The 26,498-nt window shown below is 34.1% G+C and overlaps 5 protein-coding genes across 7 annotated transcripts; all 5 read left to right on the forward strand.

Moving 5' to 3' along the window:
• The first annotated feature begins 249 nt into the window (after positions 1–249).
• LOC149676704 (tetraspanin-9-like) lies at positions 250–2,682 on the forward strand. Its single transcript, XM_089837770.1, has 7 exons — positions 250–330; positions 729–920; positions 1,004–1,078; positions 1,516–1,623; positions 1,696–1,830; positions 2,241–2,324; positions 2,414–2,682. The coding sequence occupies exons 1-7, from the start codon at positions 256–258 to the stop codon at positions 2,456–2,458; spliced, it is 714 nt and encodes a 237-aa protein (XP_089693896.1). The 5' UTR covers positions 250–255; the 3' UTR covers positions 2,459–2,682.
• A 726-nt stretch (positions 2,683–3,408) lies between these two features.
• Positions 3,409–18,231, forward strand: LOC149676705 (tetraspanin-9-like). Of its 3 annotated transcripts, none has more exons than XM_089837772.1 (8): positions 3,409–3,780; positions 14,994–15,063; positions 16,708–16,899; positions 16,980–17,054; positions 17,113–17,208; positions 17,274–17,417; positions 17,497–17,580; positions 17,652–18,231. In XM_089837772.1, the coding sequence occupies exons 2-8, from the start codon at positions 15,004–15,006 to the stop codon at positions 17,694–17,696; spliced, it is 696 nt and encodes a 231-aa protein (XP_089693898.1). In that variant the 5' UTR covers positions 3,409–3,780; positions 14,994–15,003; the 3' UTR covers positions 17,697–18,231. The 3 variants fall into 3 exon arrangements, with proteins under 3 accessions (XP_089693898.1, XP_089693897.1, XP_089693899.1); XM_089837771.1 differs by lacking the exon at positions 3,409–3,780 and adding an exon at positions 14,280–14,597; XM_089837773.1 differs by lacking the exons at positions 3,409–3,780; positions 14,994–15,063 and adding an exon at positions 15,674–16,628.
• A 550-nt stretch (positions 18,232–18,781) lies between these two features.
• LOC149676706 (uncharacterized) lies at positions 18,782–20,842 on the forward strand. The gene is made up of 5 exons (XM_089837775.1): positions 18,782–18,979; positions 19,370–19,596; positions 19,659–19,821; positions 19,945–20,453; positions 20,524–20,842. The coding sequence occupies exons 1-5, from the start codon at positions 18,922–18,924 to the stop codon at positions 20,803–20,805; spliced, it is 1,239 nt and encodes a 412-aa protein (XP_089693901.1). The 5' UTR covers positions 18,782–18,921; the 3' UTR covers positions 20,806–20,842.
• Positions 20,843–22,570: 1,728 nt separating this feature from the next.
• Positions 22,571–23,928, forward strand: LOC149676707 (organic cation transporter protein-like). Its single transcript, XM_089838548.1, has 5 exons — positions 22,571–22,843; positions 22,905–23,008; positions 23,079–23,233; positions 23,470–23,641; positions 23,714–23,928. Exons 1-5 carry the CDS (start codon positions 22,571–22,573, stop codon positions 23,874–23,876), a joined length of 867 nt encoding a protein of 288 aa, XP_089694674.1. The 3' UTR covers positions 23,877–23,928.
• A 211-nt stretch (positions 23,929–24,139) lies between these two features.
• Positions 24,140–25,943, forward strand: LOC149676708 (organic cation transporter-like protein). Its single transcript, XM_089838549.1, has 4 exons — positions 24,140–24,350; positions 24,722–24,903; positions 24,962–25,092; positions 25,151–25,943. The coding sequence occupies exons 1-4, from the start codon at positions 24,140–24,142 to the stop codon at positions 25,218–25,220; spliced, it is 594 nt and encodes a 197-aa protein (XP_089694675.1). The 3' UTR covers positions 25,221–25,943.
• The last annotated feature ends 555 nt before the right edge of the window (positions 25,944–26,498 follow it).

Below are 26,498 nucleotides of genomic sequence, written 5' to 3' on the forward strand. Positions count from 1 at the left end.
CTCTGTTATTACAACACTCTTATAGGGGTTAGCCTTGCAATCAAACGCGTACCACAAAAACTAGGCAACTAGATAGAACTCATTTGGTAGGAAACTTTTCTCGAAAGTCGACGACAGGGTCTTCTCTGAGGAAGGTGGAAATTAAGTCTTATAAGATATGGTTGGTAGAAGAAATACCGCGATCTGTCAAAGATTATAATGATTTAAATTCATTAAAATTAATTAATTAATTTATTTATTTATTTACAGGAGAAAATGGCACGATCTAACCTCGATGGCTGTGGCCAATTTATGAAATATTCACTGTTCATTGTGAACTTTTTAATATTCGTAAGTTTAATTTATGAAATTTTAAGTGAGTGTCAAAGGTTACGCACTGAATTTGGTATAGCTATAATGCAACATCCGAGAAAAGTAATATTTATTTAGTACCTTTCACAGAATATAGAATATATACCATACTTTCCATCGAAAGTCAACTAAATTTAAATACATTACGTAATATAGTCCAGGGAATCGTTTAAGATACTTAAAATTAGCGTATTTAGTTCGGTTCGCGAGTTACAAAAATATTTGATAAATTGTTTAGGTAAGGTTAAAGGGGGAGGGGATGAGATTGACATATTTAACTATTAGTGGTTGACCATATTTGCACATTGATCGCAAGACACGGATTTAAGTAACTTTGATTGTAAGTAACTTAAAATGATTATTGCTAATTCTTACAGCTGGGTGGTATTGCAGTATTGGCTCTTGGAATATGGGCCTTAAGTGACGCGGCGTCTGTATCTAAAGTTATGGGAGATAATTTGTACAAAGCCTCATCGGGACTTTTAATCGCTTTCGGTGGTATTGTGGCATTCATCTCTTTCTTGGGATGTTGCGGTGCCATCAAAGAAGTCAAATGTCTCTTAGGAACTGTAAGAATTTTACTGATTTTTTTAAATAATTAATATTTTAAACGAATTTAAAATATATAATTTTTTTTATTGTTGTAAATTAGTTCTTCGTTATCATGTTATTGTTGGCTATTCTAATTGCATTGGGAGCCATTTTCGCATTCGTTGTCAAAGATGCGGTAAGATAGTATAAACAGGGATAGATTTAATTTTAGAAGTAGGAATGGAGAACGGTTAGTATTTACTACAGTCCGACTGATAGCCCAGTAAAGAGCCCCTCCCTCCAACACGTAACGAAAAGTTTAAATTATCTTATTGGCTCACTTAAACTACGTTTTGATGACGTTGCTGACGGGGACGGCGAAAAATACGTAATTCCTTTTTACCTCTGTCGCTTTGACGTGCCTCTTATTTCATACCCCCGTCCCGTGGAAGGGGGTCCGGGACTCCCAGACTACTCTGTTCTCCATTCCTACTTCTAAAATTAAATCTATCCCTGGTATAAAACACAAAAATATTCACGTTGTCTCTGAGCACAACCCACTCGATTACGAGTTCACCGACAGAAGCTTTCGTGATCTAACACCTTAACACCAACTATTAAACACGTATTTAGTTAAACGAAAAATTGCCCGGGGCCCTAAAGGAATCAATTAAAGAAATCGATGGAACCGGTAAAGATAGCAGTGCTTTGCTCGACTCTTGGAACGAAATTCAGAAACAAGTATTATTGGTTTTTCTAATTTTTTTTTTAACGAGTTTAAAAGAAACTTATATTTATTTTCTAACTACGCAGTTCAAATGTTGCGGTGTTGATGGACCTGACGATTGGTCTTTGAGCCCTCAATATCTTTCCACCCGACCTGATGGCTGTTGTGTAAAGGAAGGTTGCAATTTGCCTAATACCGGGGATAAAAAATACTTCCAAGAGGTTAGTTGAAAAATGAGCGGCTAAATGTGCGCCTGATTTTGTTATTATCAAGTTATAATATAATATAAATATCCCCCTTTTCCAAAATTTTACTAAATTGGATATGTTTAACCTTTAAATATTGCTACCTTTCCAAATTATTGCTAATTAGCTAGTTTATTAAGCACAATATTGTTAGATTAGCTTCTTTATACCCTAAAAACAGGCGCTATTTTAGCCACTCTTGTTGAAAATATCATGTTATTACATTGACAAATTGACTAAGCCTTTGTTTTTAAATTAATAAATTCGTTAAGCTTTTGTTTTTGAATTTTGAAATTTCGCGCGCTTTAAAAGGTTAATATGCCGTCGCGAGGAATAGCGCGTTTTGAAATTTTAAAATTCACGTATTTTTAATGTTTTTACTATAGGGATGCGTGAAAAAAGTCGAAAAATATATCGCTGACCATATGAAACCTTTGGGTATTGTCGGAATCATTCTGGCAGTTATTATCGTAAGTTATTTTGAATAGGTCTATTTGGTCTCGGACATCTTGTTATATAGTTTAAACCCGCTTACACTAATTAATTTGATAAATTTCAGGTTCTTTCTATGGTGTTTTCTTGCGCACTTTGCCTTATGGTGTAAAACATTTTATTTTTAAGTTTTAAAATTGTATATTCAAGTCAAGTGATTATATTTTTAAAAGTTGAACAACCGTTTTTGGTTTCATTTATGTAATTCAGTATTTCTTTTCGCAATTTTGTAAAATTTCCAAATCATGCGAGAACGAAAAATTATACAATCTTTAACAATAAAAATAAAAATAAAAATAAAAAGAAAAAAACCACTAATAAATGTTTACACAATAATTTTCGAATATTTATCAAAATTAATAATAATTTCCATAGAAAAATTGAAGTAAGATGTTTCAAGTTTGGTGCGAAAAAAAAATAAAATAAACCCCACGTGCATTAAAATTAGGCTTAATTAACGCGCCAAAAAAGTTGAAGTTCATTATCTTTAAAAACAAATTATCACCTTTAAAGGCCGACTTCCAGAAGCGAAAAGGGTTCTAGTGAACTGAAAACCGAGCAAAGAGACTAACAATGAATCATGCTACCACGCAGATTTTTGAATCCCCGCTGGGGCAAAAGTTGAAACTCCTGAAAGCCGTGCAAAGCGGGTTCTAGCGAACTGAAGATAAACAATAGAAAGCCTTTTAAAAATCTTCAATTCTCTAGAAACCCATTGCACGGCATAGAGAACCCTTGTTCAACTTTTGCCCCAGCGGGAGTTGGAAAATCTGAGCGGTCTTCTCCATTGTTAGTTAGTCCCTTTGCTCATCAGTTTCCAGTTCGTTAGGACCCTTTTCACTGCTGGAACTCGGCCTTTAAACAGTTCGTAGGTAAACTTCGATCGCACACTTTATAATAATTTAACAGGCGTTACTGTAACTCTGACGTCACACGTAACAACTTTACGTCACGAAACAAGTTTTGAAATAAATATAAACTAGTCAGACTTATAAAACAGAGAGAGAGAGAGACTTAAGAGACACTACCCCCTGGCGGAACGCTTTGGAAACTTATAGTTAGTTCAAAATATCCTATTCGAGTTCGACCGGCGGCAAAGCATTTAAGCTCGATTTAGTTGTTGGGAGCGAGTTTTTGCGACGAACCAAGTTGATAATCTCCTGCTTTTCTAAAGTTGATAGCGACGAACATTGTGCTTTCGTTTATATTGTGTTTTCTCGTTTGTTATATTATATTAAAGACTTAAAGCGATTTTTCTTGAAAAATAGTATACTTTTCGATTCGTTATAACTATAGAGTTTTGCTAAAACATTTGTGGCGTCGCTATTGAGTTGTTAACAGGTGGTTGGTTGATATCGTTACGGAGAACTCCAAAAGGTGTCAAATAATCTACTTTTCGTAGTTGTTTCATTTCAAGTGGAATTGTGCTAAAAAGTAAGGGTGTTTTAATTTGCCTATTTTAATGCATGTAAATTTTAATATATTTTATATACAATTTAGTTTTAAACTGATTTTTATCATATTGGAGTCTCGGGGGGAGGGGCTGGTTATTATGAATTGCAGTTTGAAATAATAGCGTATATGAAACTAAGATGGAGGGATATTATATAGTAAATGTTATTAGAGAGAAAGTAGTCCATTTAAATAAATTAGTCTGTCAAAATTTTCAGATTTTAAAGAAAAAAATATGGTTTGACAAATTAAACGGTTCTACAATTTTAATTATAGTTATATATTTAATTAGTATTTAAACTCGTTATTTAGTGTCTTGTTTAATAAAATATATTATAAAATAAATTAAAGTATGTTATAATTTAAATTATCCAAAAATTTCTTAAACTTAACCTTAAGTTCAAATCTTTTCATTATTGAAACCTTTTGACGCGTTTAATTTAATTCCTCGAATTTTATGCACGTAAAATGTAAAGGTTTGCATAAAACTTACGCATGAAAACCTTAAAAGTTTCGTCTCTAGGCTCGAATAACGAAACTTGAGATTTTTTTAAAAAATATATATATATGTATATATAATAATAAAATTCCGAAAAGGTTTTTTCTCTCTCAACCCCGAAGATGAAAAACCGGCATTTTTTGACCGCCCCTGCCTGGGGCTAGATCATCCCCACCATTCTATGGATCACTTGATATCTTATATTCAAAAAGTACTTGAATTTTGTCCAGGTCTAAAAAAACTTGATTTTTGTTCCATCAGAAAAAAATAAAAAAATAATAAAAGAGATTCGGAAAATTCAAGTATTTTTCGAAAAGAAAGTAATTTGAATAGAAACTAAATCTTATTCTCTACTAACTAAGATTGTTAAGGATTTCCTTGTTTACTTCCTAGGAAGTTATCAAAATACGGAACTAAACCGCTTAAGTTGTTTTTGTTTATTTAGTATGATTCATAATAGTAGTTAAGTTTTTTTTAAAAAAAAGTTCACGTTTCCAACGTTTTAATATTAAAAAAATCGGTCTATATAGTTTCAAAAAACAAAATGGCGGACTTAAAACTCCTCTACATTGATTGCTTCATTTAAATATTATTTTTCCAACATCCGTTAAGGTTCGTTATTAGTTTTACTTCCCTACACCTACATCTACAACCTAGCCCTCATAAAAACAACTCCACTTTTTGTTTTTTTTTAAAAATGAAACTACAAATTTTGACAATCAAAACTTGTTCCAAAACACGTTGAATGTTTCTGCCAATTGCGAGTTAACCACGAGAACTTGTACCGAGTTAAGCCTAATTTGAAAATTAAAAAATTGAAAAACACGTGACTTTCATTTCACGTGACAAAATTTGAAGAATATATCTTACTTCCAGCGCGAGACAAAAATAATTTTCGAAAAGATCCTATTTTAATAATAATAAAAAAAATGGTAGGTGAAAAAATATAATAAAAATTATATTAAAAATATAGGGGCCTAGTTCACGCCCAAATAAACAAAATGATGTCTTCCCTAGACGCTATCTTAACTTCCCGCTAATTCCCGTTATAAACCTAATTTCCTACACTTCAACAACAGGAACTACCGTTAATGCGTGTAATGCTTGAATTGAAGTTGAAAGGAAAAACTATCACACCCCAAAATATATATATATATAATTCAAAAATTTATAGAATCATCTTCGCTCTATTAAGCCTTGTGTTTAGGTATTAATATCAATTAGTGTAAATGGTGACGTCATTAAGGCCAAGCCGAGTCTAAATGACCCCCAACAATAAACATTGCGTAATGAAATTAGAATTGTATTAACCCTAAATCCGGAAACAAAGCTCGTGCAATTTTGGCGGGAAAGCATACCCGGAATCATCCATGAAATTAAAATTAGGCTTAACAACGTGAAAAAAGGCGCGAGAGCTATTTGGCGGGAAAACTAAAGAGTATGGAGGAGCAATTCGTTCGTTGCTAAGCCTAATATCGATTTTCTGATCACGGTTAGTTTGCAAATAGACACAGGTCGGAGTATCTCGTAAAACTTCGACCTACTTTTCCTGTCACTAACTACGAGTTGATAATTACGTCAATAAGTTAAAAAATAAAAAAGGCGGGAAACTCGTGTTACAGCACTTGGTAAAAATGTTTGTGGGCTGGGCCCTAACCAATTTTCGAGAAAGGAAATAGGGTTCTAGTTCATTCAGTTTAGGGTTTCCATTATCAGAGAATAACAATATTAGCTTACCAATTAATTAACAAGCTACCGAAGGGATCAGGTTTTTTTTGGGGTTAAAAGCAATTAGCGATTAAAAGTATTAGTTGTTTGATTGATTGAGTTTTAATTTAGGGTTTTTTTTTAAACATCGCCAAGTATTTATTGCGCAAGTCCAAGGTCGAGAGGTTCGTAAATTTGAAGTCAATTAGACTTAGGGCATATTTCAAAATATATTTTGTCGGCACATTTTTGTGTTTAAATGTTAAGTCATTAAATCAATTAACTTTTTACGACTTAAAATTAATGCTAAACCATAAAGTAGCTACTAATATAATTACTTCATTCTCTAATAATTTAAAGATGATTCATGGCGTTTTTTTCAAAAAAAAAACGACTTGTATGTAAATTACTAAAGGTGCACGTATTTTTGTCGCCAATTCCAAAGGAGCTATACAATTCTAAAGACAATGTGGCGCCTGTGAGACATGCACTTGTGTTTTTATATAAACAAAATCCCTCCCTACTGTCACCAAAGAGTCACCTTGCGCGTGGCGTCTACCAAACCCAAGCCAAAATGAAATGAACAGTACGCTTTCCTTGATATGCCATGCACTTTGATAGTCGCTAGTAATAGCCATCTGTTTTAAGTAAGCGACGCCACGCTTTAGCGATTGTTTTCCTCCCCTCAAAGCCATAATATTGATCCTAAAACATGCTATACTCATGAGGACATGAACCTTATATTATGAAAACTGGGAGAGAATGCACTTTGTCCATACCAAGAAGTGATATCTAGTTTATTAGAGAGAAGTTATAAATTCGCCGCATTTCCAGCTTTATCTCCAGTCCCAACGTAGGTCCGGAGTTAATCCCCACCACCTCTAAATTACAACCCGCATCTCATTGGTTCTTGAAAACTCACGTCAGCGCGACGCGAATGACGAAAATTATGTATTTTCCGACTGAGGAGAGGCGAAATAGCCCGGCCTCCTTTTACGTCCCCCCCTTGTATTTTGAAAGGGGGACTGCAGGGACTATGGCGCGCGAATACTTAGGCATCTTATATCTTCTCCCTAATAAACTAGATATCACTTCTTGATTATATCATGAAATCATTCTATATACATTGTCTTCCAAAACGTGCGGTAGGACCAAAGTATGGGCTGTTCTTGGAGGAATCCATTTTGAGTCGAAAATATAACTTCCGCTACTTATTTTGCCACAAGGACCATCCTAAGCAAGTTATGATCATATTCTTTTACTGGTGACCCCCTAATTTAAATAGCATTATTTTAAATTTCATACTTAAATTTTAAGGGGGTTATCCCTAAAACAATCTAATCATAACTTGTGTTGTATCTAAATGTCACAGAAGTTACATTTTCCATTTATAATTGAAGATAGAATCCATCCTTGCTTCTCAATCCTACCACTCTGTACATTTCTTCATTGAGTTTTCCTCCATGGATTAGATTAAATTACTTAATAAATCTTTACAGTTTATCCAATCAAAATCAATCTAGTCCATGATTGTACGGGGGAAAAGTATACATATTATAGTTTTTTATATTTATAAAATCGACCTAAATTGTTGACAGGTGTATATAACCTTCGGTACGAGTGTGATTCACAATTATTGCAAGATAATCTTTGTAATTGCGTGTTTAGACCTATTGAATAAGTAAAGCGGGTCAAATTTACGTTTTGGCGGGAAAAGTGTGTTTGCGCGCGCTTAAACCCACAGGCGATTTTCACATTGGGTTTTTCGCGGAAAATATTACCGCAGTTTTTGTTTTTTCAACTGCTACTTTCTCATTTTGTAGGCCTACAATTAATTATTCTGTAAGATTAAAATTTTCGTTAAGCTTTGTTTTAATATTTTTTATTCTTTTTCTTTTCGCGCGCTTTAACAAAATTAAGGCGCGAAAATGGGGTTATAGAAAATGGCACGTGCTTTTGAATACAATAATGATATTCGTTAAGCCTTGGTTTTTAATTTTGAATTCCACGTGCTTCAACAATTGTTAGACTAAGGTCCACGTGAGTTGGTAATAATAATAAATAAAATAATCGAATAGAAAAGATTTGATATTGAAAAGCATTTGACAACTGTTTCAAATTCATTGGAATGAAAGCTTTCTTTACTTTTTCTTTCCGAGGAAACAATTCGGTTGCTAAACTGACAGTAAACCCTTCAAAAAGATTGGGAAACTAAGATAGTTTAGTAGTTGTTGTCAATGTCAGTTTGCAAAACCTAAATAAAGCCGAGGCGGATTACTATGAAATGTAAAAACTCAGGGGTTAAAGTAGTTTGGGAGAAGTCTCTTAGTAAATAATCCATATATTGATCCGAGTGATACTCAAAACCACCACTTTTCCTAGAATTTATTTCGTAAATCAAATATATCTTTGAAAATACTCGACCGATTTCTGTCGGACTTAGCAACAACGCAAAATGAAACAGCGATCTGGAAAGCGCTGGAAATATCAAGGAAATTGATTTAGAGCAAAAAAGCTCAGGGAAAAATCATAATTATTTCGGGAAAAGTCGGAGAATATCGTAATTATTTCGGGAAAAGTCGGAGAATATCGTAATTATTTCGGGAAAAGTCGGGGAAAATCGTAATTATTTCGGGAAAAGTCGGGGAAAATCGTAATTATTTCGGGAAACGTCGGGGAAAATCGTAATTATTTCGGTAAAAGTCGGGGAAAATCGTTATTATTTCGGTAAAAGTCGGGGAAAATCGTAATTATTTCGGTAAAAGTCGGGGAAAATCGTAATTATTTCGGTAAAAGTCGGGGAAAATCGTAATTATTTCGGTAAAAGTCGGGGAAAATCGTAATTATTTCGGTAAAAGTCGGGGAAAATCGTAATTATTTCGGTAAAAGTCGGGGAAAATCGAAATTATTTCGGGAAAAGTCAGGGAAAATCGTAATTATTTCGGGAAAAGTCAGGAAAAATTCCTAGAAGAGAGTGAGAAAGGATGAGAGAAAGCCTTCAAACTAACTGCGTCTGTGTTTAGCAATTAGTTTTACATAGCTGAACACATAATGCGTGAATAATTTTTGTCATTTAAACTCTACCCAAGGTCACTTTCCTCAAAAACCACTAGAGAATGCCTGTTCTTTAAGAGGGGAGTAACATATTCCAATATTTAAAAAAAATCTTCAGAGATATTCAATATTTTGATAATACAAGTATTCGACCCCTCTAATTTAGCTTCACCCTTTACATACGAAACTGAACCGAGAGTTTTAATTGGATCTTGATGACGCGAATGTAGACGAGTACACGCTTGAAATGTTTCAACATCAGACGCTGCTATTTACAGACTAATTTAAATAATTTATAATTATTATTATTATATAACTGGAACCAACTAATGATCAGCAATGTTTTAAACCCCAGTATGTTATTATTACCAAAATTTGAATATTAAGGCAAAAACTTAAGTAATGGTAATTTAAATATTTACAGGACTGGTGCAATGATTAAAGTAAAATTAATTAATTTAATATAAGGAAATTAATTTTCTTATTCCTATACCCCTAAATGTATTCATGAATTTAAACGTAACCTAAATAATATTTAATTTAACATTGTTTTCAGTGGAGTTTTGTATAAACACGAGACCGTATATTCTTTCCATTTTTGTTCCCCGGCAAATTTAGGGCTATAATTTTTCATTTGTATAGTACCTTTACCAACAAATTCTGAAGAATCTACCTTTAGGAATACGGACTGCTTTTCCAAGTGGGGGTAAATAGCTATTTATCACTCCGCAATAACCTTGTACTTGATATAATTTTAAACTGAGGAGCCCAAACTATATTGTAAATGTATATTTCGCAATAGAGTAAGTGTTTAATGCAATCATAAATAAAGAAAAATGAACAGCTGCATTTTATACGGTTAAAAAAAGGACAAGAAGCGGTACTTTTTTTAGGTGAAAACTTTTTTTCCATCCCAATTTTGAGTTGAGAGGCGCTAATTAACACTAATTTTAAAGGCCTTAGTGAATTTTTTCTAGGATTTTCTTTAAATATAATTAGTATTTTGTTAATTATCTAAATACTTCTTGCGGTAGCTTATATTTAACTTCAGGTAAAATTAAATTAAAGTTAAATCTAAAATTATCTTTTAAAAACATTAAATATTTTGAATATAAGGACTTTTTTTGGTGTATTTTGAAATAATAAATTATTTTTCATGAATTAGTCGAATATTCTACATGAATATTTCTTAAATTTCAAATAATTTTCCATAATAGGACTTTGTTAAAATTCCACATTAATATTTGATGAATTTAGTTCTTAAACTAGGTTATAATGATGAGCATATATTGGGTAGAAAATTCGAATTAATTTTTTATTTTTTAAATTAAAAACTATATAGTGGGTAGGTTAAAAATAACATTTTCATTTTTTCTAAAATCTAAAACTACCTGTTGAACAGTTTAACTTAGTGTTAAATTTAAATCTCGAAGGCCTTTTAAATAATAACTAATTTTAAAATTGAGTTCATGTACCTTTTAGAAAAGAAATATAACAAAACCCCCGCTAATTTTTTTCTGGTATATTGGTAGCAGAAGCAAATAGAAATGAGAAAGTGCTCTGGTAGTAAAAAAAAATGTAGGAGACGTAGGCGTGTTTCACGTGCCTTTGAACCAAAAAATATTTACTGAAAAACATTTCGTATAGCTTGGGAAATAGTAAAATGTCTCTATTCATAAACAGACTAAAAAATACGACGTTATCATCATAAAATACATTAACTCTAAATTAGCAGGAAATTACGACTTCCATAGCTATTGTGTTTTATCTGTTAATTTGGTATTTAAATTAAATGTTATTATCATCATTATTGAAATAGGAATTTGTTAATATAGAAAAACCGGGAGCGCCCTACATCTAATTTGCGTATGAAAACGTTAAATTTTTGAAGTAAAAAAAAGAGTGTTTGGTAATTTATGATGACGTATATGGAAGTGAAACGTCGCCGGAAGTCGGGTTATGGTACCTTAATTAGATCAACACTGAATGGAATGTTATACTGTAATTAATATTTTATATTTTCTAATTGAGGATTCAAGGATTAAAAGACTGCCCTAAGTTTGCCCGAGTATCACGTGTTCATTAGTAGACCAAAGTTGATAGGAAATCTATTTTATGTCTACTGTTTAATAGAAATAATAATTAGGCCTACGACTTCGTATTGAAAAAAAGATAAAAAATAATTTAAATGAATTTGTTTAAAATACAATAGACCCAATATAAAAATTCCGCAAAGAAAAAAAACCATTATGAAATATTAATATTTCGAAAACCTCCTAGACCTATTTTGGCCTACATTACATATCACATCTCAATTTCTTATAGAATAAATAAATAGAAAAATAAATCTTAAAAAAAAATAAGGTTAAGGTTTCAAATACCACCACCTCTTTTTTTTTAAGCAGAAAGAAAACCCAGGTATTTGACCCACTAATTTTTACGAAACACCAAAAAAACACCCTCAAGTTGATGGTAATCACGATTCTGAAAGATATAGCCATAAAATTAAGCGCTTGAACGATAACTTATTTTTTTTTTTTAAAAAAAATCAAAATTGTCCTTCAAATGAAAATCAACCTAATTTCCCATAGAAAGACCTTGAAATTTTGAATTTGAATTTTGATAGAACAACTACGTTGAATTGGTTTTTATGACAACGGGTTTGTGTAGGACGTGAGGGTTTAATTTAAACCTACTGTATTTGACGTAAGATATTTATTAGTAACTTTCTATAGCGACCAGTATTACCACACACACAAACGTCAGTGGGCACGCAATGAAGTCAGGATTTTGTTTTTGTTCCTCTTACTTTTTGTTCAGCACGTCAGTATATTTATATTTTGATGTAGGCCTAATCCGGTTAGGGTTGAGTTAGAAGGGAGTGTTTTGTTAGTTGATTTCTTAAGCCTAAATAGGCCTAACTAACATAAGTTAAAATTTTACTGGATGACAGAAAACTGTCATCTGCAATCAACAAATTGACAAATTAAATTTAACACTGGTTAAATTTAGAAAGGGTTAAACTTTTATTTTTCAGTTATTTAATTTTGAAAAGCAGACGACAGAAAACTGTCATATTAGGATTGAAGAATTAGGCTTAGCACTGGATGATTCAGACACAATAGGTGTAAGCCAACAGTGAGCTAGAAGTTCCTAGAAGTTACAGTTGGAGCTATTGACCGATGCTTAGCTCTGTTATTAGGTTTAAAGAATTCAATGAAAAACTAATCAATGCATTTCTCAGAACAGTCAACAGCTAATCATAACCTACAGAATAACGCGAGCCTTGTAATTTACAAAACTGATCGATACTAAGCTTTTTATACAAACTTAGACAAAATTTTTGATCACGCTAGTTTCGCGTAGATGTATACACACACACTGAACATATTTTTACACCTACAAATGAGCTAACATTTGACACATGTAGCTTAGGAGCCAAGGGCTAACTTAAGCCTAACGGACTTAATGCCAGACTCGCGTTACCATAGCTACGTATCCGGATATCCTTCCATTAACTACTAGTCAATGTTACCCGAGTATACGGACACGGTCAAAGAAGACTCAACATTGCCCTTGACAATAGTGTCAAGTTATATTGAACTCAATACCCCCAAGTTCGCGTGCTGGCAAATGAATCGTCGAACGCTCATAACAGAGGGTGAAATTATTATTTTCAACTCAAACTCTATAGGACTTATTAAGAGCCATATACGTGCATAAACAAAAACGGTTTCATACGCCACATCTTTGCATTAATATAATTTTCAAAACGGGCGCCGCCATCTTGAATTTTTGCATAACCGTTAGGAGTTTATTGAACTCTGACTCCAGAAGTCCCAAAGAACGCCGTAAAATATCACCCCTCACGAGATATCACAATTAAATTTAGTGTTGAGTCTTTACGGGATATTGGCTTTGTGTACAGTGTACGATATAGTAACTAGTGAAGCAGTTAACCCTAACGCTAAAGATTTAGTTGGGGACAATGACTGACTGACAAAGCTTAGGGAGAATAACTAAATAGTAAACAAAATAAATGAGATATTTTGTTGCCACTCATTTTTTATATGATTAAAATTAATATTTATTGTATTATTAACTAATTTTCAAAATAAGTTATTTGAAAAGGTTAGTGAACAAAATTGAAAGCCCAAAATAAACAATGTAACGAGGAAAGTACTTTTAAAATTCATGAATAGAATAAACTAATTATAATAACTTCTTTAAAAATGGCATCTTTTGAAACAAGAATTTTTTTGAGGTCATGATATTGGTTAGTCAGGCGTAACCCGGAGGTAGTTCGTTCTAACTATGAGACCAATATGACAGACATCGTCTGCAATTACTTACGAAATACATAGGGGCGCTGTGCCTATTTTTATAAATCAGTTGAAAGTCAAAAAGCCACTTATTAGACTAGTAACTACCATAAAAGGTAATTGGATCTAGATATCGCTATGAGTGTGGGTACAAGTGACATGGTAAACATTATTAACACACTTGGATGACCACACGCAATAGGAAATGGCTTTTGAAACCGTTATCACGTGCACATGGGAAAACAGACCTAACTGTTGAATTTGACTACATTAGGCTTAAAGTTAGTTTCTCGCGCCAAATAACAACTGTTGTTACGTGCACGTGAAATAAAAACATAGGCCTAACTTTTGAATTCGATTACATTAGGCTTAAGTATCTCGCGCCATCATAAAACCAAGGATAAATCGTGAGAAAAACATTACAAAAAACGCTTCTTTTCCGAAGCCAGCTACACTGACAGTGAATTCGTGAAAACTAAACCATATCGAACGGTTTTCACACCTTTAAATCAATAATGGCTACGCATGACAGCCTTAATTTACAAACTAACATTACTAAAGAATCAGTGCGCGTAAAATACAAAGAAATGTAATACCTAATACCCTAAATTTAGAAAATTACCGCAAACCTTGAATGCATTTTCTTTAAAACTTAATTAAGTACAAGTATTAAAACAATAAGTATGACAATAAATGAGATATTGCGTTCCGAAAGTAAACATGATTTTCGGACTTCCTCCCCAAGTGAGCTAGAGTCGATAAGGTACAACTTAGCAATGGGAATTGTCATACTTATTGTTAACGTCTTACTTATGTCGCAAGGAATGTCTGACGACAATAAAGGCCTATTTTTAATTCAAGGTAGTTTTTTTTACTCTGGCTTTCGCATTAGTGATTCAGAGTTTCGAATTTCTTCGTTACCGGATATGAGGAGCTGGGTGGGGGGAGGATTTTCGATTAACTGACGTCACACCGTGACGTGATTCGTTCGCACGCGATTTTGCGCGGGAGAACCTTTATATATATTAGACATTTTTTGGGAAAAATAATGCTTGCGGTCAAAGGGGAAGAAAAAGTCGATCGGGAAAAAGGTCTTCAGTATTTTGCCTCTTAAGAAGAGAATTTAGTTCGTATTGTGTTGTTAGGTGTGTTATATTAAAGGATTACATTCTGGATAAGTGCCTAGTTTAATCAAATTTAACCAAAATGGTTAATTCGTGAGTATTATATGGTTTATCTAATGCTTTCAATAAATGTTTTATTTTACTTGTTTCTTTGACATTTTTTTACTTTTAAATTAAAATAAATAATTGACATTATATTTAACTGTCATATAATTAATTTAATACGCTATAGCAAGAGCTTAAATTTACCATTTAAATTAAAAACTATTCCATATAAAACTGCGCGAGATTATTAGCGCCAAAAATGTCAAAGAAAGGTCTCGTGATCAGGGAGTTCCTTTCTTACACCTATCTCGCGCCAATTTTTAAAACCGCGTAAAGCACGTGGAGCATCTCTTTAGGCTTAAGATTTCGTTTTTGTAGTTAATTTTTTAGATATTTCTTTTAAATCTTAACCATAAAGTCTAAAAATTAATTTTTGTGTTTCAGAATCGTTACGATGGAAGGCTGTGGGAAGTTCATAAAGTACGCCGTGTTTATCGTCAACTTTATAATATTCGTAAGTTTGTCTGTCATTCAATCTTATTAAAAGTGTACCGCCAGCGATTGTGAATTTATGAAGACGATTATAACATAAGTTTATAAGATATGTTCCATAAGTCTGTCACTGGTTACAAACTGGAGCTTGTCATGAAGTGACGTAGATGAAACGTCATTAGATTCTCGTAAAGCGACGCCTGGTAAGGCGCTGTCATAGAGACTAAATAGGAAGATGGAAGTCCTGCAATTAACCAAGTGTAGTCGATCAATTCTCGCTTGTCGTTCTACTAGAACTAGCTTGAGCTGTAAGTCTCTAGCATTACGAAGTATAATTAATGTCATCCTTATGGAACATATCACTTATAAACGTATGATGATAATAATATCCACCACCAATCGTGTTAATATAATTAAGATAGTGCTTTTCTAAGCAGCCACTTGGGGCGCACTAGTACACAGTCACTATACTCAGTCCCCATTTCTAAACGGGAATATAAGGGGGGGGGGGAATAAAACTATATGGGGGAAAAAATACCCTCACCACGCGCCACTAGGGAGAACATCCACCACACTAACTCCGTACAACACTCATAATATATACTACTACACCTACGTAATAACGTTTCAAACTAAACAAAGTTTTTCCCTTAAAGCTACCAACCATCCATGATGGTTTTATAGCAAGCAAGCTAGCTGTCTAGATTCAGTCAGAGGCCGCCATAGTAGATGGCATAATTTTCGCAACTATATTTCCTTTCTTTCTTTCTTTTTTTCGGGTATGATGGTATGATCACGAGAGCTGAGCTAAACTAAAACCAGCTATGACATAGTGGTAGAAATATAAAGAAACCTTAGAACGGGAACCAACCCCCTATTAAGCAAATCGCGTAAACTCAACAGACGACTTCGTCGCTGAGGGTAAGATTCGTGAGTAAAACGCGTCGAACTCCTTTAAAAAACCTTATATTTATAAATTAGATATAGTGCAGTTTAATTTTAACTACGGATACGGTTATCAGTTCAGTTCAACAACCTGATCACCCATCACCACCACCAGATGGCTAGGAAAAAATAGCGGGTTTTTTCTTCTTCTGTACTTTTAATAAGAGTTCTTTACTTCCTAGATATTGTTTATGATAACGGTATTCGGTCAGGAAGGCCGTGCGACGAGTTTGAAATATTTTTTTATTATACATAGAGCGCGGATATTATTATGATATTATTTTATAAACCAGTTTTTCGATGACCATATAAGAAGTATTCCCGTATCGGTAACCTTGAATAATTTTTTTTTCTGTTCTGTTAAATTTGATGCTAGTATTTTAGTATAAACGGGCCCTAGTGAACCACTTTATAAGTTTGAGGCGACTGACTGTCAGCGCGTTTAGTTTCGACTTGATATGACAAAAAATGTCATAAGTTGTCTGACTATTTGAGTCGGACTGTCTGAGTATTTTTGGTTCGCGCCATTTACATGGGATTTCCCCATAATTACTTGAATCAGTAGATAACTATATATACCAATCCCCCAATATGTGCTGCACTTTTGTTAAGCTTTTTATGTTTATAACTTCAACCATTGGTGTAAGTTTTAAAGGTTTTAATTACTAAGTTGATTATTTATTTAAGTGTCTTAATGATCTCTTTGCGTTTATTTTTGTAGTTGGGAGGGTTGGTTATATGCGGAGTTGGAATATGGACCTTAGCCGACAAGGGTCAAGTGGAGAAGTTGGTGGACACCAACTTGTACGTCAGTACAGCAGCTATTTTGGTGTCCATGGGTGGACTCATCGCTATCATTTCGTTCATGGGATGTTGCGGTGCCTTGAAGGAGGTTAAATGTCTACTGCTAACGGTAAGGATTGTTGTTCTCAACAAGTAGTACTTATTGCGTATTGTTATTTACTGTTTTCAATGGTTTATGTCTTTTTATAGTTTTTCATAATCCTTTTGATTATCTTCATCATTTTGCTCGGAGGGGCCATTGCTGGATTCGTTTTCAAGGATCGAGTAAGTCATTTTTAAGTTAAATTATGTCTTTGTCTCTAAGTACTTGCACCGTTTTTAGGTTTCGGGATATGTTAAAGACGGAATGAGTGAAACTATCAAGAAATATGACGCTGACAAAGTGATCACTGAAGCTTGGAACGAAATCCAACAAGAGGTACGTTAAGTTAAACTATAATAACAACCGCTAAGCCTAACACAAATTTTATTTGTCCTAAACAGTTCAAGTGTTGCGGTATCATGACCCCTGGCAACTGGACACTCAATGACAACTTTAAAGGAGCTAACCAAGTACCAGCCAGTTGTTGCAAGGATAACAAACCCGATTGCCAACAAAACCCCAACGAAGAAAACTCCTTCACCTTGGTATGTTTAAGCCTTGATCTAAAACACTTCCTAAGCCTAACTCAAATATTAATTAATAATAATAATAATTGAAATACAGGGATGCTACAGCAAAGTCGAAGAGCAAATCAAGAAGCACGCGGGACCTCTAGCTGGAATTGCCATTGCAATTGCACTCGTTTTGGTAAATATTTACGCTAACTTAAGCCTACTTTTATATGTAACCAAGGCTTAATGACTTAAATTTTCTTATAGATTTTGGGCATGATTTTCTCATGCGCGCTGTTTTTGATGATATGAACGAGGACTACGCTTTGTTGTTGTATTTTAGGGCACTTTTTTCCAGCACCCGTCCATGACGCCATATTATAACGGCTAAAAATTTTATATAAATGGTTCAAAAAAAAAAATGTTTAAAAAAAAAAATCAAATCAAATTTGTCATTGAAAACTTTTTAAAAGAAAACATAAAACCCAACCAAATTATATACGGAGGTGCCTTTCGCTTCGTGGATACAAAAAAGTTTACCTTGTGTACATAATCTATTTTTTATTTATATTTTGTACAGCGTAATATATATATACTATACCCGGGAAATAAGCAACCAAAAAAAATAAATAAATAGGAAATGTTCAAAAAATGGCGGTAAAATAATCCCCTTCTAAGCCTTTTTAAATAATAAAAAAAATAATCATAAGACCTGAATCTCAGTATCATAAACTTTTTAAATGGTTATCTTTGTATATCGCACATTGTTACTCGTTGGAGAGAGAGAAAAAATTATAAAAACCAAAATCTTAACTTTTATGTAAATAAATAATTTTTGTCCGATGTATTTTTTTTAATTTTAATTGTATAATTTTTTAACAGCGTTATCCAATTTCAGTTTTAATATATCGTAAAAGATACCTCATTGGAACAAAGCATTAATAAACGTTCATTTCATTAACTGTTAATTGTGTGCGTTAATTTTAATGTTAAGCCTATTTTGTTGGCGATTGGGAAATAATTTGACTAGAGGCGGTAGAGAGGGGTGTTTACTGTTGATCCCTCCCTCTGAGGGCGCTTTTCTAAGAGGGTATGACACTGAGCTAAGGGATAGAAGTGTATGACGTTTGCAGACGCAGTACTGCCATTACTCTATTGCAGAAAAACCACCCACACAGCCAAGTAGTGTCAACCTTATACTTTTGTTAATAAATACGGTTTGAAAGATAAAAAAATATGTTTTTACTCCTATATATTGAAGGAATACCGTAAATGGGTAATTAATTAAAATAATTTGTGGATTAAGTTACCATTAATTTAAAGTAAAAACCTAAATATAGGTGGCGATAGTCTCTTTAGATGTTCAAAACTCGTTCGATTGCTGTCCATTATGCAATGCTTCAACCCGTACCAACCTTATCCTTATCACTCATACTTCCTCTTATAATCAACTTGATACAATGAGGAGTTAAAATTTATGTATTCTTAAAATTGGTCCTAGTATTATTTCGAAACTTAAAATCACATCAAGCGTAAAATGGGTCTACGTATCTGTCAAGTAACCTACCCGCCTTGGAAACTACGTGATGTATCCGGTTTGTACATTTTCGAAATTCGAATATTTGTGTACAAATCTATGTCCCTTGGCTATTGGTTAGCATGATCATAGTATTTACGACAGTCCAATGAATGGATACACTAGGTCATGAGTAGAAGGAGGGGGGGGGGGACTTTGAATAATTTGGGCTTAGGGCTAGTTGATTGGCTAAATGGGTTCGCACCACGAGTTCCTGACTGACCAATGAATGAGACCTATGAATTTGGGTCATGAGTTACAGTGGGCGGGACCAACTTTGAAGACTTAAGGCTTAGGAAATATTTGATGGCTATTGGCTAGTGGTGACTGTTGCCAGGAGTTTCGCATCTAGTCTAACCCCGATTGGTGGTCAACTTTGAGGACGTTTAGAGCTAGTTTTTTTTTATAGATACGCCCCTACCACACCGAGAGATTTACGAACTGGACTTGGACAACAGTCAGTTGGAAGAGTTTTACCAAAAAGAGATGCCTAAACTGTGTCAAACTTACGTGAAATCAGGCATGACTCATGAAATTGCCCAAGCTCTAACTGATAGGCTTATGGAAACCTTGTTTCACGAAACGGACTGGATAGATATGGCTTACGAATTAGGTTACAAAGAAGAAATTTTAAATGTAAACAACTTAATAGATAGTGTGAAAAGTTAAAATTAAAATATAATGTTATCGTCTTTCAGAGTATACCTTATAAGGCAAAATTGACCAATAACCACCCATTTTACTTTTTCTTGAGTAATGTTCTTAGAGGCTCGCCCCATGTCACGTGGGGTGACTTAGTAAAAACGTTCCTGAAAATGGAGAGATATGATTTGTTGGAAATTTTGTATCCTTACATTATTGGTAAGGGAACGCCTTTAACTCTCATTGGTTAATAGGATTTATGTGATTGGCTGAGGATATTTAAAGGATTAGGCAAGCCAATGAGAACGTTGAAATAAAAACCAGTGATTGGTTAATTTGTAGACGTAACGCGAGGCAATTCCTCATTAAATACGCCACCATCTTCAATGGCCTGTAACGGATTTCGTCAAGAATGGTCCGATTCTCAAGAGATATTCAACTCTGGCAGTCAAGTATCCTCAATCGAGGACAACACCCAAGTATCTTTTACGTCCGAATTAGAATCAGTTTCAGAGGAACTCCGAAACAACCTGAACGATGTTACACTAAGGACAAACGAGATTCAAAGAGCCACACCCATAACCAATAATGTACAAGTAGCCACCACAAATATAACACCACCAACACCAAGGGGCGTTGTTAGTTTGGTGGAGTATTTCAAGTTTGGTAAACTGGACCCGGAGGACATTACCGTATTTATAAGTCACACGTATGAGGATTACGAATTGGCGGTCAAGGTAGCCAATGCCATAAGGGATAAGAAAGGGTTCATGGTCTTTGTCCAAGGAGACGAAGACGCGAGTTTCTTTAGATTGGGAGAAGGTGAAACGGTGAAGAATATGAAAAGAAAGGTATTGTACATTAGGCTTAACGTTTGACAAGCCCAAGACATAGTTCATGGAACAATTTTTTCCTCAACAGGTTGACTTTTTCGTGCCAATTGTTACCCTAAATTACTTGCGCCAAATCGAAATTACTCCCGATTCTGATAAAGATCAGTTATTGGTCCGGTACATATTCTATACATATCAAGCGCAATTTGTGGATATTCAATGCGTATACGAGGCCATTAAACCATTAGTCCCGCAAGAAGTTGACAAACGCCTTGTCAGTGAGCAAGTAGAACTAAGAAGTTACATGATTCTATGGACACAATTCGATCGTTTTTGTAAATTACTTAGAGATAGTAAAAAACAACCTTAAGAAACTATACTTGTATCGCTATTAAAATATTTTTTTTTTAAAGTAATTTGTGCCAATTATTAAACTCACGTACAGATTCCCAACAATTAATTAGGGGGGCAATTAAACCCACATGGTGTACGCTGTAATTAAATAGTTGAAAATCGATATCTCTTTAATCTCTTAATAGAAGTATATAATCGCTGAAGTTCTTAAAATTTCTCTTTATTTGTAGAACATTGCAGATTAGCGGAATGTCCTATGCTTGGGCCTACCTCTAAATAGTGCTGAAATAAAAGAAATTCTATTGACCTTGATATACTAGAGTCCTAACCATCCCGTTCCTCGTAAAGTGATATTTGTATCTTCAAAAGATTTAGTTATACTTTGTCGTAATCAACTACCTACCAAATTTAAAAAAACATTTTCATTCCAAGGAATTCCGTATAAAACCTCTAACATTATTGTCACGTATTATATGAGTACCTGAATTCACTTCATATGTTAAAAGAACCTTGATTTACGGGTAAATTCAATGTCTGGTAAGGTGTGGTCAAGAAGTGATATCTAGTTTACTAGGGAGAAGGTTTAAATTCGCCACATTTGCAGCTTTATCTCCAGCACAAACGCAGGTCCGGAGTTAATCCCCGTCTCTAAATTACAACCAGCATCTCATTGGTTCTTGAAAACTCACGTCAGCGCGACGCGAATGACGAAAATTACGCATTTTCCGACTGAGGAGAGGCGAAATAGCCCGGCCTCCTTTTACGTCCCCCCCCCCCCCTTGTATTTTGAAAGGTGGACTGGGACTATGGCGCGCGAATACTTAGGCATCTTATACCTTCTCCCTAATAAACTAGATATCACTTCTTGGTGTGGTTGGTCTTTAGGAGAGAAGAAAATATAACTACGTTCTTGGCTATTAGAAAATTTTAGAAAAAAAATGTGGAATACGTTAAATTCTGTTTCGATTAGACCCCGGATGGAAGAAAAAAAAATTGGCTTTTCGAAATACATCGACTATTTTATCAGTAGTTTTTAAAAGAGAAAGTTGTCCCGAAATCATTAAGACCTGTTCGACAATTCACGTGTTACGAAGATTAGAGAATTAAACCGCAGTCGAAACTGTAGGGGAATTTTTCTTGGCATCGCTAATGTAGTGTTTTATTGCAAAAATTCGCTAATTATATTTTTCCAAAAATTCTTTTTCGACTTATTGGCGTTGGAATTTGGATAAACATCGCACACCTCCTAAGGTAAGTGGCGTTTAAAAATATTTATGGGAAATCTTTCAACGACGAGTTATTCAGTGTTATAATGTTGCCACAAATGTGTCGAATTCATTTTCCATGGCCGTTCTTATTGATTATTTACTGCGATTTTCGCTGAACTAAAATCAAATAACGTTACTTAGTTAAAATTATTCCTATTGAAATAACCAGACTGTTCCCCAGACATATTCCATTGTTTTATCAAACTTGCAGTTGCCATTTGTTATATAAAAGTACGGTGTTTACTAGTTTAAAGTTAATTGCTACGGTGCTTACTAGCTTAATGTCATGTTGCACAGTTGTTTCTGACAGAGATGTAGGAAAACAATAGCGTATATGTATTCTTCTACATAGATCAAGCCACGTCACGAAAACCGTGTCAGCGAATGCACAGCGTAGAACTATATTCCTCTTTGTACTATAAGCTACGTCCTGAATAACAGGTTGCGTTTATTGTGTTACACTTTTAAACGTTTTCATTACCGTACACTTTTCATTAACTAAATCAGGAAAATATGGATGTAACCGACATCATAGGACGTTTCGGACCGTTTCAATATCGTTTACTAGCCATAATTTGTCTCCGAGCGATATCAGCAGCTTTCCTAAACTTGACTTTCCAACTGATTTCCTTTGACGTTAATTTTGCCTGTGATCAATCAGAGTCAGAATTAACAAACAACATTTGGTCGACAAATGAGAGCTCTTCGTCAAATTCAATTTGCGATGGTAATTGCGAAATCTTCGCGTTTAATAAAAGCAGTTCGCACGAATCTTTAGTTCAAGAAGTTAGTATTGAAATTTAATTTGCAATATTAAATTGAAATTAATTGTTTTACGACGTTTCAGTGGAGTCTGGTATGTGACAGAGAAAAATATATATCATTCGGGTATTTGGCAATGACGCTTGGAAATTTCTTGGCGTACATTCCAGCGGGAACAATTGCGGATAAGTACGAGCAATTACTTTCGTTATGCATCTTTGGGGTTGTGTCTTCAACTACTGGCGTTTTGCGTTCGCAGATACGGCAGAAAATTAATCTCATTTTGGGGACAATTACTGGTTATACTCGGAACTCTAGGAAGTTCTTTGTCCAACTCGATGGAGATGTACTTAGTGACAAGACTCTTAACAGGAATGGCATTTGGTTTAGCGCAAAATCCATTGATGTGTTTATGTAAGTTAATTGGACAAGTTAAGCTTTTGTTTTTCAATATTGCAAAAATTCCTCGCGCTTCAACGATGCTCTTCTGAAGTTTGATGAGTGGTAGAGCAAACAAAAAGGGCTCCTTCGCCTGGGTAGAATCACGTTACATAACTAAAGTACTAAGAGGATACAGACTACAGAGTGCACTCATCCTTCTTCTATAATCCCCTTCTGTTATGAGATATAAATTAAATTTCACTTTTCAGTTGTAGAATCAGTTGGTCCGGAATATCGTGACTACGTTGTCTTCAGTTTTGCTGGCGCTTATGGTTTGGGTATGATGTCAGTTGCGGGCGTAGCTTACATCGTGCCACAATGGCGTATCTTGTACCATTTGACAAACTTCTTCATATATACTCCGTTATTGATTGTAATTTGGTAATGTTTCTCATGATGAGTGTGTTTTGAATTGTTACAATACTTAAACGATCATCATTAATTTCATGACAGGTTCATCCCTGAATCAATTAGATGGCTGTTGGCAGTTGGTCGTAATAGTGCCGCTGAAGTACTGATTGTTAAGCACGCCGCTGAGAACAATATCGTCATTGTGGATTCCAAGTCCGTCATGGAATTGGTCAAGAAAAAGGTTGAAAAGGTTCGAAATAAATGAAAATAAACTATAATAGCGTTTCAAACATCACAATGCTTTCATCAACACCAGTTTCTATAAATTGTATTTGCCAATTGCGAACTTTCTTTCAAATGTTGCATCTTTAGGATTCAGATGAAAAGGTTCCTAACGGTTTCGATCTTTTACGTCACCCTCTTCTTCGAAAGAACACAATCATCATTTACTTAGCTTTGTAAGAAATAATCTTCTCGAGTGACCAAACATTTTACCCTGGGTTATTGTTACTGCATGATTTTAGCATGATGACAGTTTTCACTTATCACGGTTTTATTATGACAATTGGACATTTGGGAGGAAATCTTCATATCAATGTCTTCCTGACGGGACTGGTAGAGCTTCCGGTTGTCCCGTTCTATTTCCTAATAGTCAAGTTCTTCGACAGGAGGCGTGGTTTATTGATATGCTTCTTTTTAAGTGGTTCTCTTTTCTTGCTATCACTTCCGATTCCGAAAGGTAAACGAAATACATATAATTCAATATTATTTATACAAGCATAAGTTTATGAGATATGTTACATAAGTATGACACTACCTATACTTTGAGAGCTAGTTCAAGAGTGACTACACTCCGTTTTGCACTTCATTTTACTATGTAGTCCAGAGCTGGGCATTTTCGAGAAAGTTTCTGGGCTATACAAACTCCCCCCCCCCTTTCCCACCTCAGATTAAGTCTGTACTAAGCTTTTGACAGAGCCTCACCAGGCGTCGCTTTACCTCGAATCTATGACCTACGTCACTTCATGACAAGCTCCAGTTTGTAACCAGTGACAAACTTATGGAACATATCTTATGAACTTATATTTACACAAAATTAACTATAAACAGAAATGGAGAATTTGCGAATTGGCGCAGCTATGATTGGTCGATTACTTAACGCGTTGGCGTACGCGATTCTTTACGTGTACGCCGCGGAACTTTTCCCAACCAATCTTAGGGCAGTTGCCGTTAGCGGTGCCATGGCTACTGGTAGGATTGGAGGAATGATATCGCCGCTATCAGATATATTGGTAATCGTAGATCGCTTAGCCTAATTCGTGTTTAAACCTAACGTTGTTTAATAAACAGGCAAGACAATATGGAGACACAGTTCCAATTACAATCTACGGGTTACTGTCCATCATGACCAGCGTAATTTTATTGGTCCTACCAGAAACAAGGAATAAAATACTACCAGATACGGTTGAAGACACCGAAAAGTTAGTGAGAACTTTAATTTCATTTAAATATAAATTATTAAATATAAAATGAATTTAGGTTAGCCTTATGCGATGATGATATAAATTCGGCAGAAGAATTACTATCGACACCTATGAAGAATTTATGAACACAACATCTAATTTAAAACGTGCCAATTATGTTTTTATACAGAACACAGACAGTGAACAAAATACTGTATAAGTTTTTAAGATATGTTCCATAAGTATGACACTAACTATACTTCGTAATGCTAGTTCGAGAACGACAAGCGAGAATTGATTGTCTACACTCGGTTAATTTTGCAGTCTGTACTAAGTCTTTGACGTGCAGCGCCTCACCAGGCGTCGCTTTACCTCGAATCTATGACCTACATCACTTTCAGTAACGAGTGGCAAACTTATGGATATTATCTTATGTATAAAATATACTAACTTGCAAATATGGATAGGAAATAACTTGAAGTAACTACAAAAAAGACGCTAATTATCTAAAATTTGAAATTAACCCACGTGCAGAGAAAAATCACGAGACCGAAGTTGACCCACATTTTCAACAGAAGGTTTTTTTTTAGATTTAACTAAGATTATCTTTACAACTTAACTAAAGACTCTCATGCATTAGTGACCATTAATTGCGCATTAAATATATGAATAAATAAGTTATAAGTTATAACTTATAATTAAACAGTCACAATTCATAAAAATTGCGTTATCTTTCAACCATAACTTGTTTGAAAGAGTTCGGAAATAGGTTTTATTTAAATATTGTTGAATATATTCATGTTTAAATTAATTAATGCATTTACATATAAACATATATTTTAAATTTTTAAAACAGTTCACGTAATACAGTAACGATAAGAGCTAGGCAAACTGTTATCTAATTCACTTAATTTTAAAGATTAAAAACTACTTTTTAACTTCTTAAAAATAAAGTGTTTTTCAAAAATTACGATAAAATTGTCAGTATCTTTTCAGGCTTTTTTTCTGCAAAGAATTTAAATTAATATAAAACCGAGAGTTCAATGGCTTATCTGAAATTTGGTTAAAGAAAATAAACCAGTTACTTTAATCGACATTAAATAATCGACGCGAAACTATCTTCTAAATTAACTATTCAGATTTATCTATCCTAATATAAATTAATAAGTTCTAACCCAATTTACAAATATATCAAAAGGAAATTCTGATACAAATTAAACTTAAATAGTAAGCCTAATCAAGATCTAATTACAATTAAACCGCGGTTCAATTAGTACCTTACAAAAGCACATTATATTACATTATAATATTCAAAACTACGTGCAGGTGAGTTTTCAAAAGAGAAAACGGAAAACCAGTATCTTTACCCATCTTTATAAGTACTTATTCTTTTAGGTGGCCTCACGTTTGAAAAAAAAATAAAA

The sequence above is a fragment of the Phalangium opilio genome, unplaced genomic scaffold, assembly GCF_054372755.1.
Source record: "Phalangium opilio isolate 3A_F unplaced genomic scaffold, DU_Popi_V2 ptg000045l_1, whole genome shotgun sequence".
NCBI lineage: Eukaryota > Metazoa > Arthropoda > Arachnida > Opiliones > Phalangiidae > Phalangium > Phalangium opilio.

Bases quoted from the DNA above. Each gene is read 5' to 3' on its own strand.
- LOC149676704 (XM_089837770.1), top strand. From the start codon at position 256: ATGGCACGATCTAACCTCGATGGCTGTGGCCAATTTATGAAATATTCA. The intron at 921-1,003 runs GTAAGAATTTTA...GTTGTAAATTAG, and splicing joins TCAAATGTCTCTTAGGAACT to TTCTTCGTTATCATGTTATT. The intron at 1,079-1,515 runs GTAAGATAGTAT...ACACGTATTTAG, and splicing joins CATTCGTTGTCAAAGATGCG to TTAAACGAAAAATTGCCCGG.
- LOC149676705 (XM_089837771.1), top strand. The intron at 17,055-17,112 runs GTAAGTCATTTT...CACCGTTTTTAG, and splicing joins GATTCGTTTTCAAGGATCGA to GTTTCGGGATATGTTAAAGA. The intron at 17,209-17,273 runs GTACGTTAAGTT...TGTCCTAAACAG, and splicing joins GGAACGAAATCCAACAAGAG to TTCAAGTGTTGCGGTATCAT.
- LOC149676706 (XM_089837775.1), top strand. From the start codon at position 18,922: ATGGGTCTACGTATCTGTCAAGTAACCTACCCGCCTTGGAAACTACGT. The intron at 18,980-19,369 runs GTTTGTACATTT...TTTTTTTTATAG, and splicing joins GAAACTACGTGATGTATCCG to ATACGCCCCTACCACACCGA. The intron at 20,454-20,523 runs GTATTGTACATT...TTTCCTCAACAG, and splicing joins TGAAGAATATGAAAAGAAAG to GTTGACTTTTTCGTGCCAAT.
- LOC149676707 (XM_089838548.1), top strand. From the start codon at position 22,571: ATGGATGTAACCGACATCATAGGACGTTTCGGACCGTTTCAATATCGT. The intron at 23,009-23,078 runs GTACGAGCAATT...TTGCGTTCGCAG, and splicing joins GCGGGAACAATTGCGGATAA to ATACGGCAGAAAATTAATCT. The intron at 23,642-23,713 runs GTAATGTTTCTC...ATTTCATGACAG, and splicing joins CCGTTATTGATTGTAATTTG to GTTCATCCCTGAATCAATTA.
- LOC149676708 (XM_089838549.1), top strand. From the start codon at position 24,140: ATGACAGTTTTCACTTATCACGGTTTTATTATGACAATTGGACATTTG. The intron at 24,904-24,961 runs GTAATCGTAGAT...TTTAATAAACAG, and splicing joins CGCCGCTATCAGATATATTG to GCAAGACAATATGGAGACAC. The intron at 25,093-25,150 runs GTTAGTGAGAAC...AAATGAATTTAG, and splicing joins ACGGTTGAAGACACCGAAAA to GTTAGCCTTATGCGATGATG.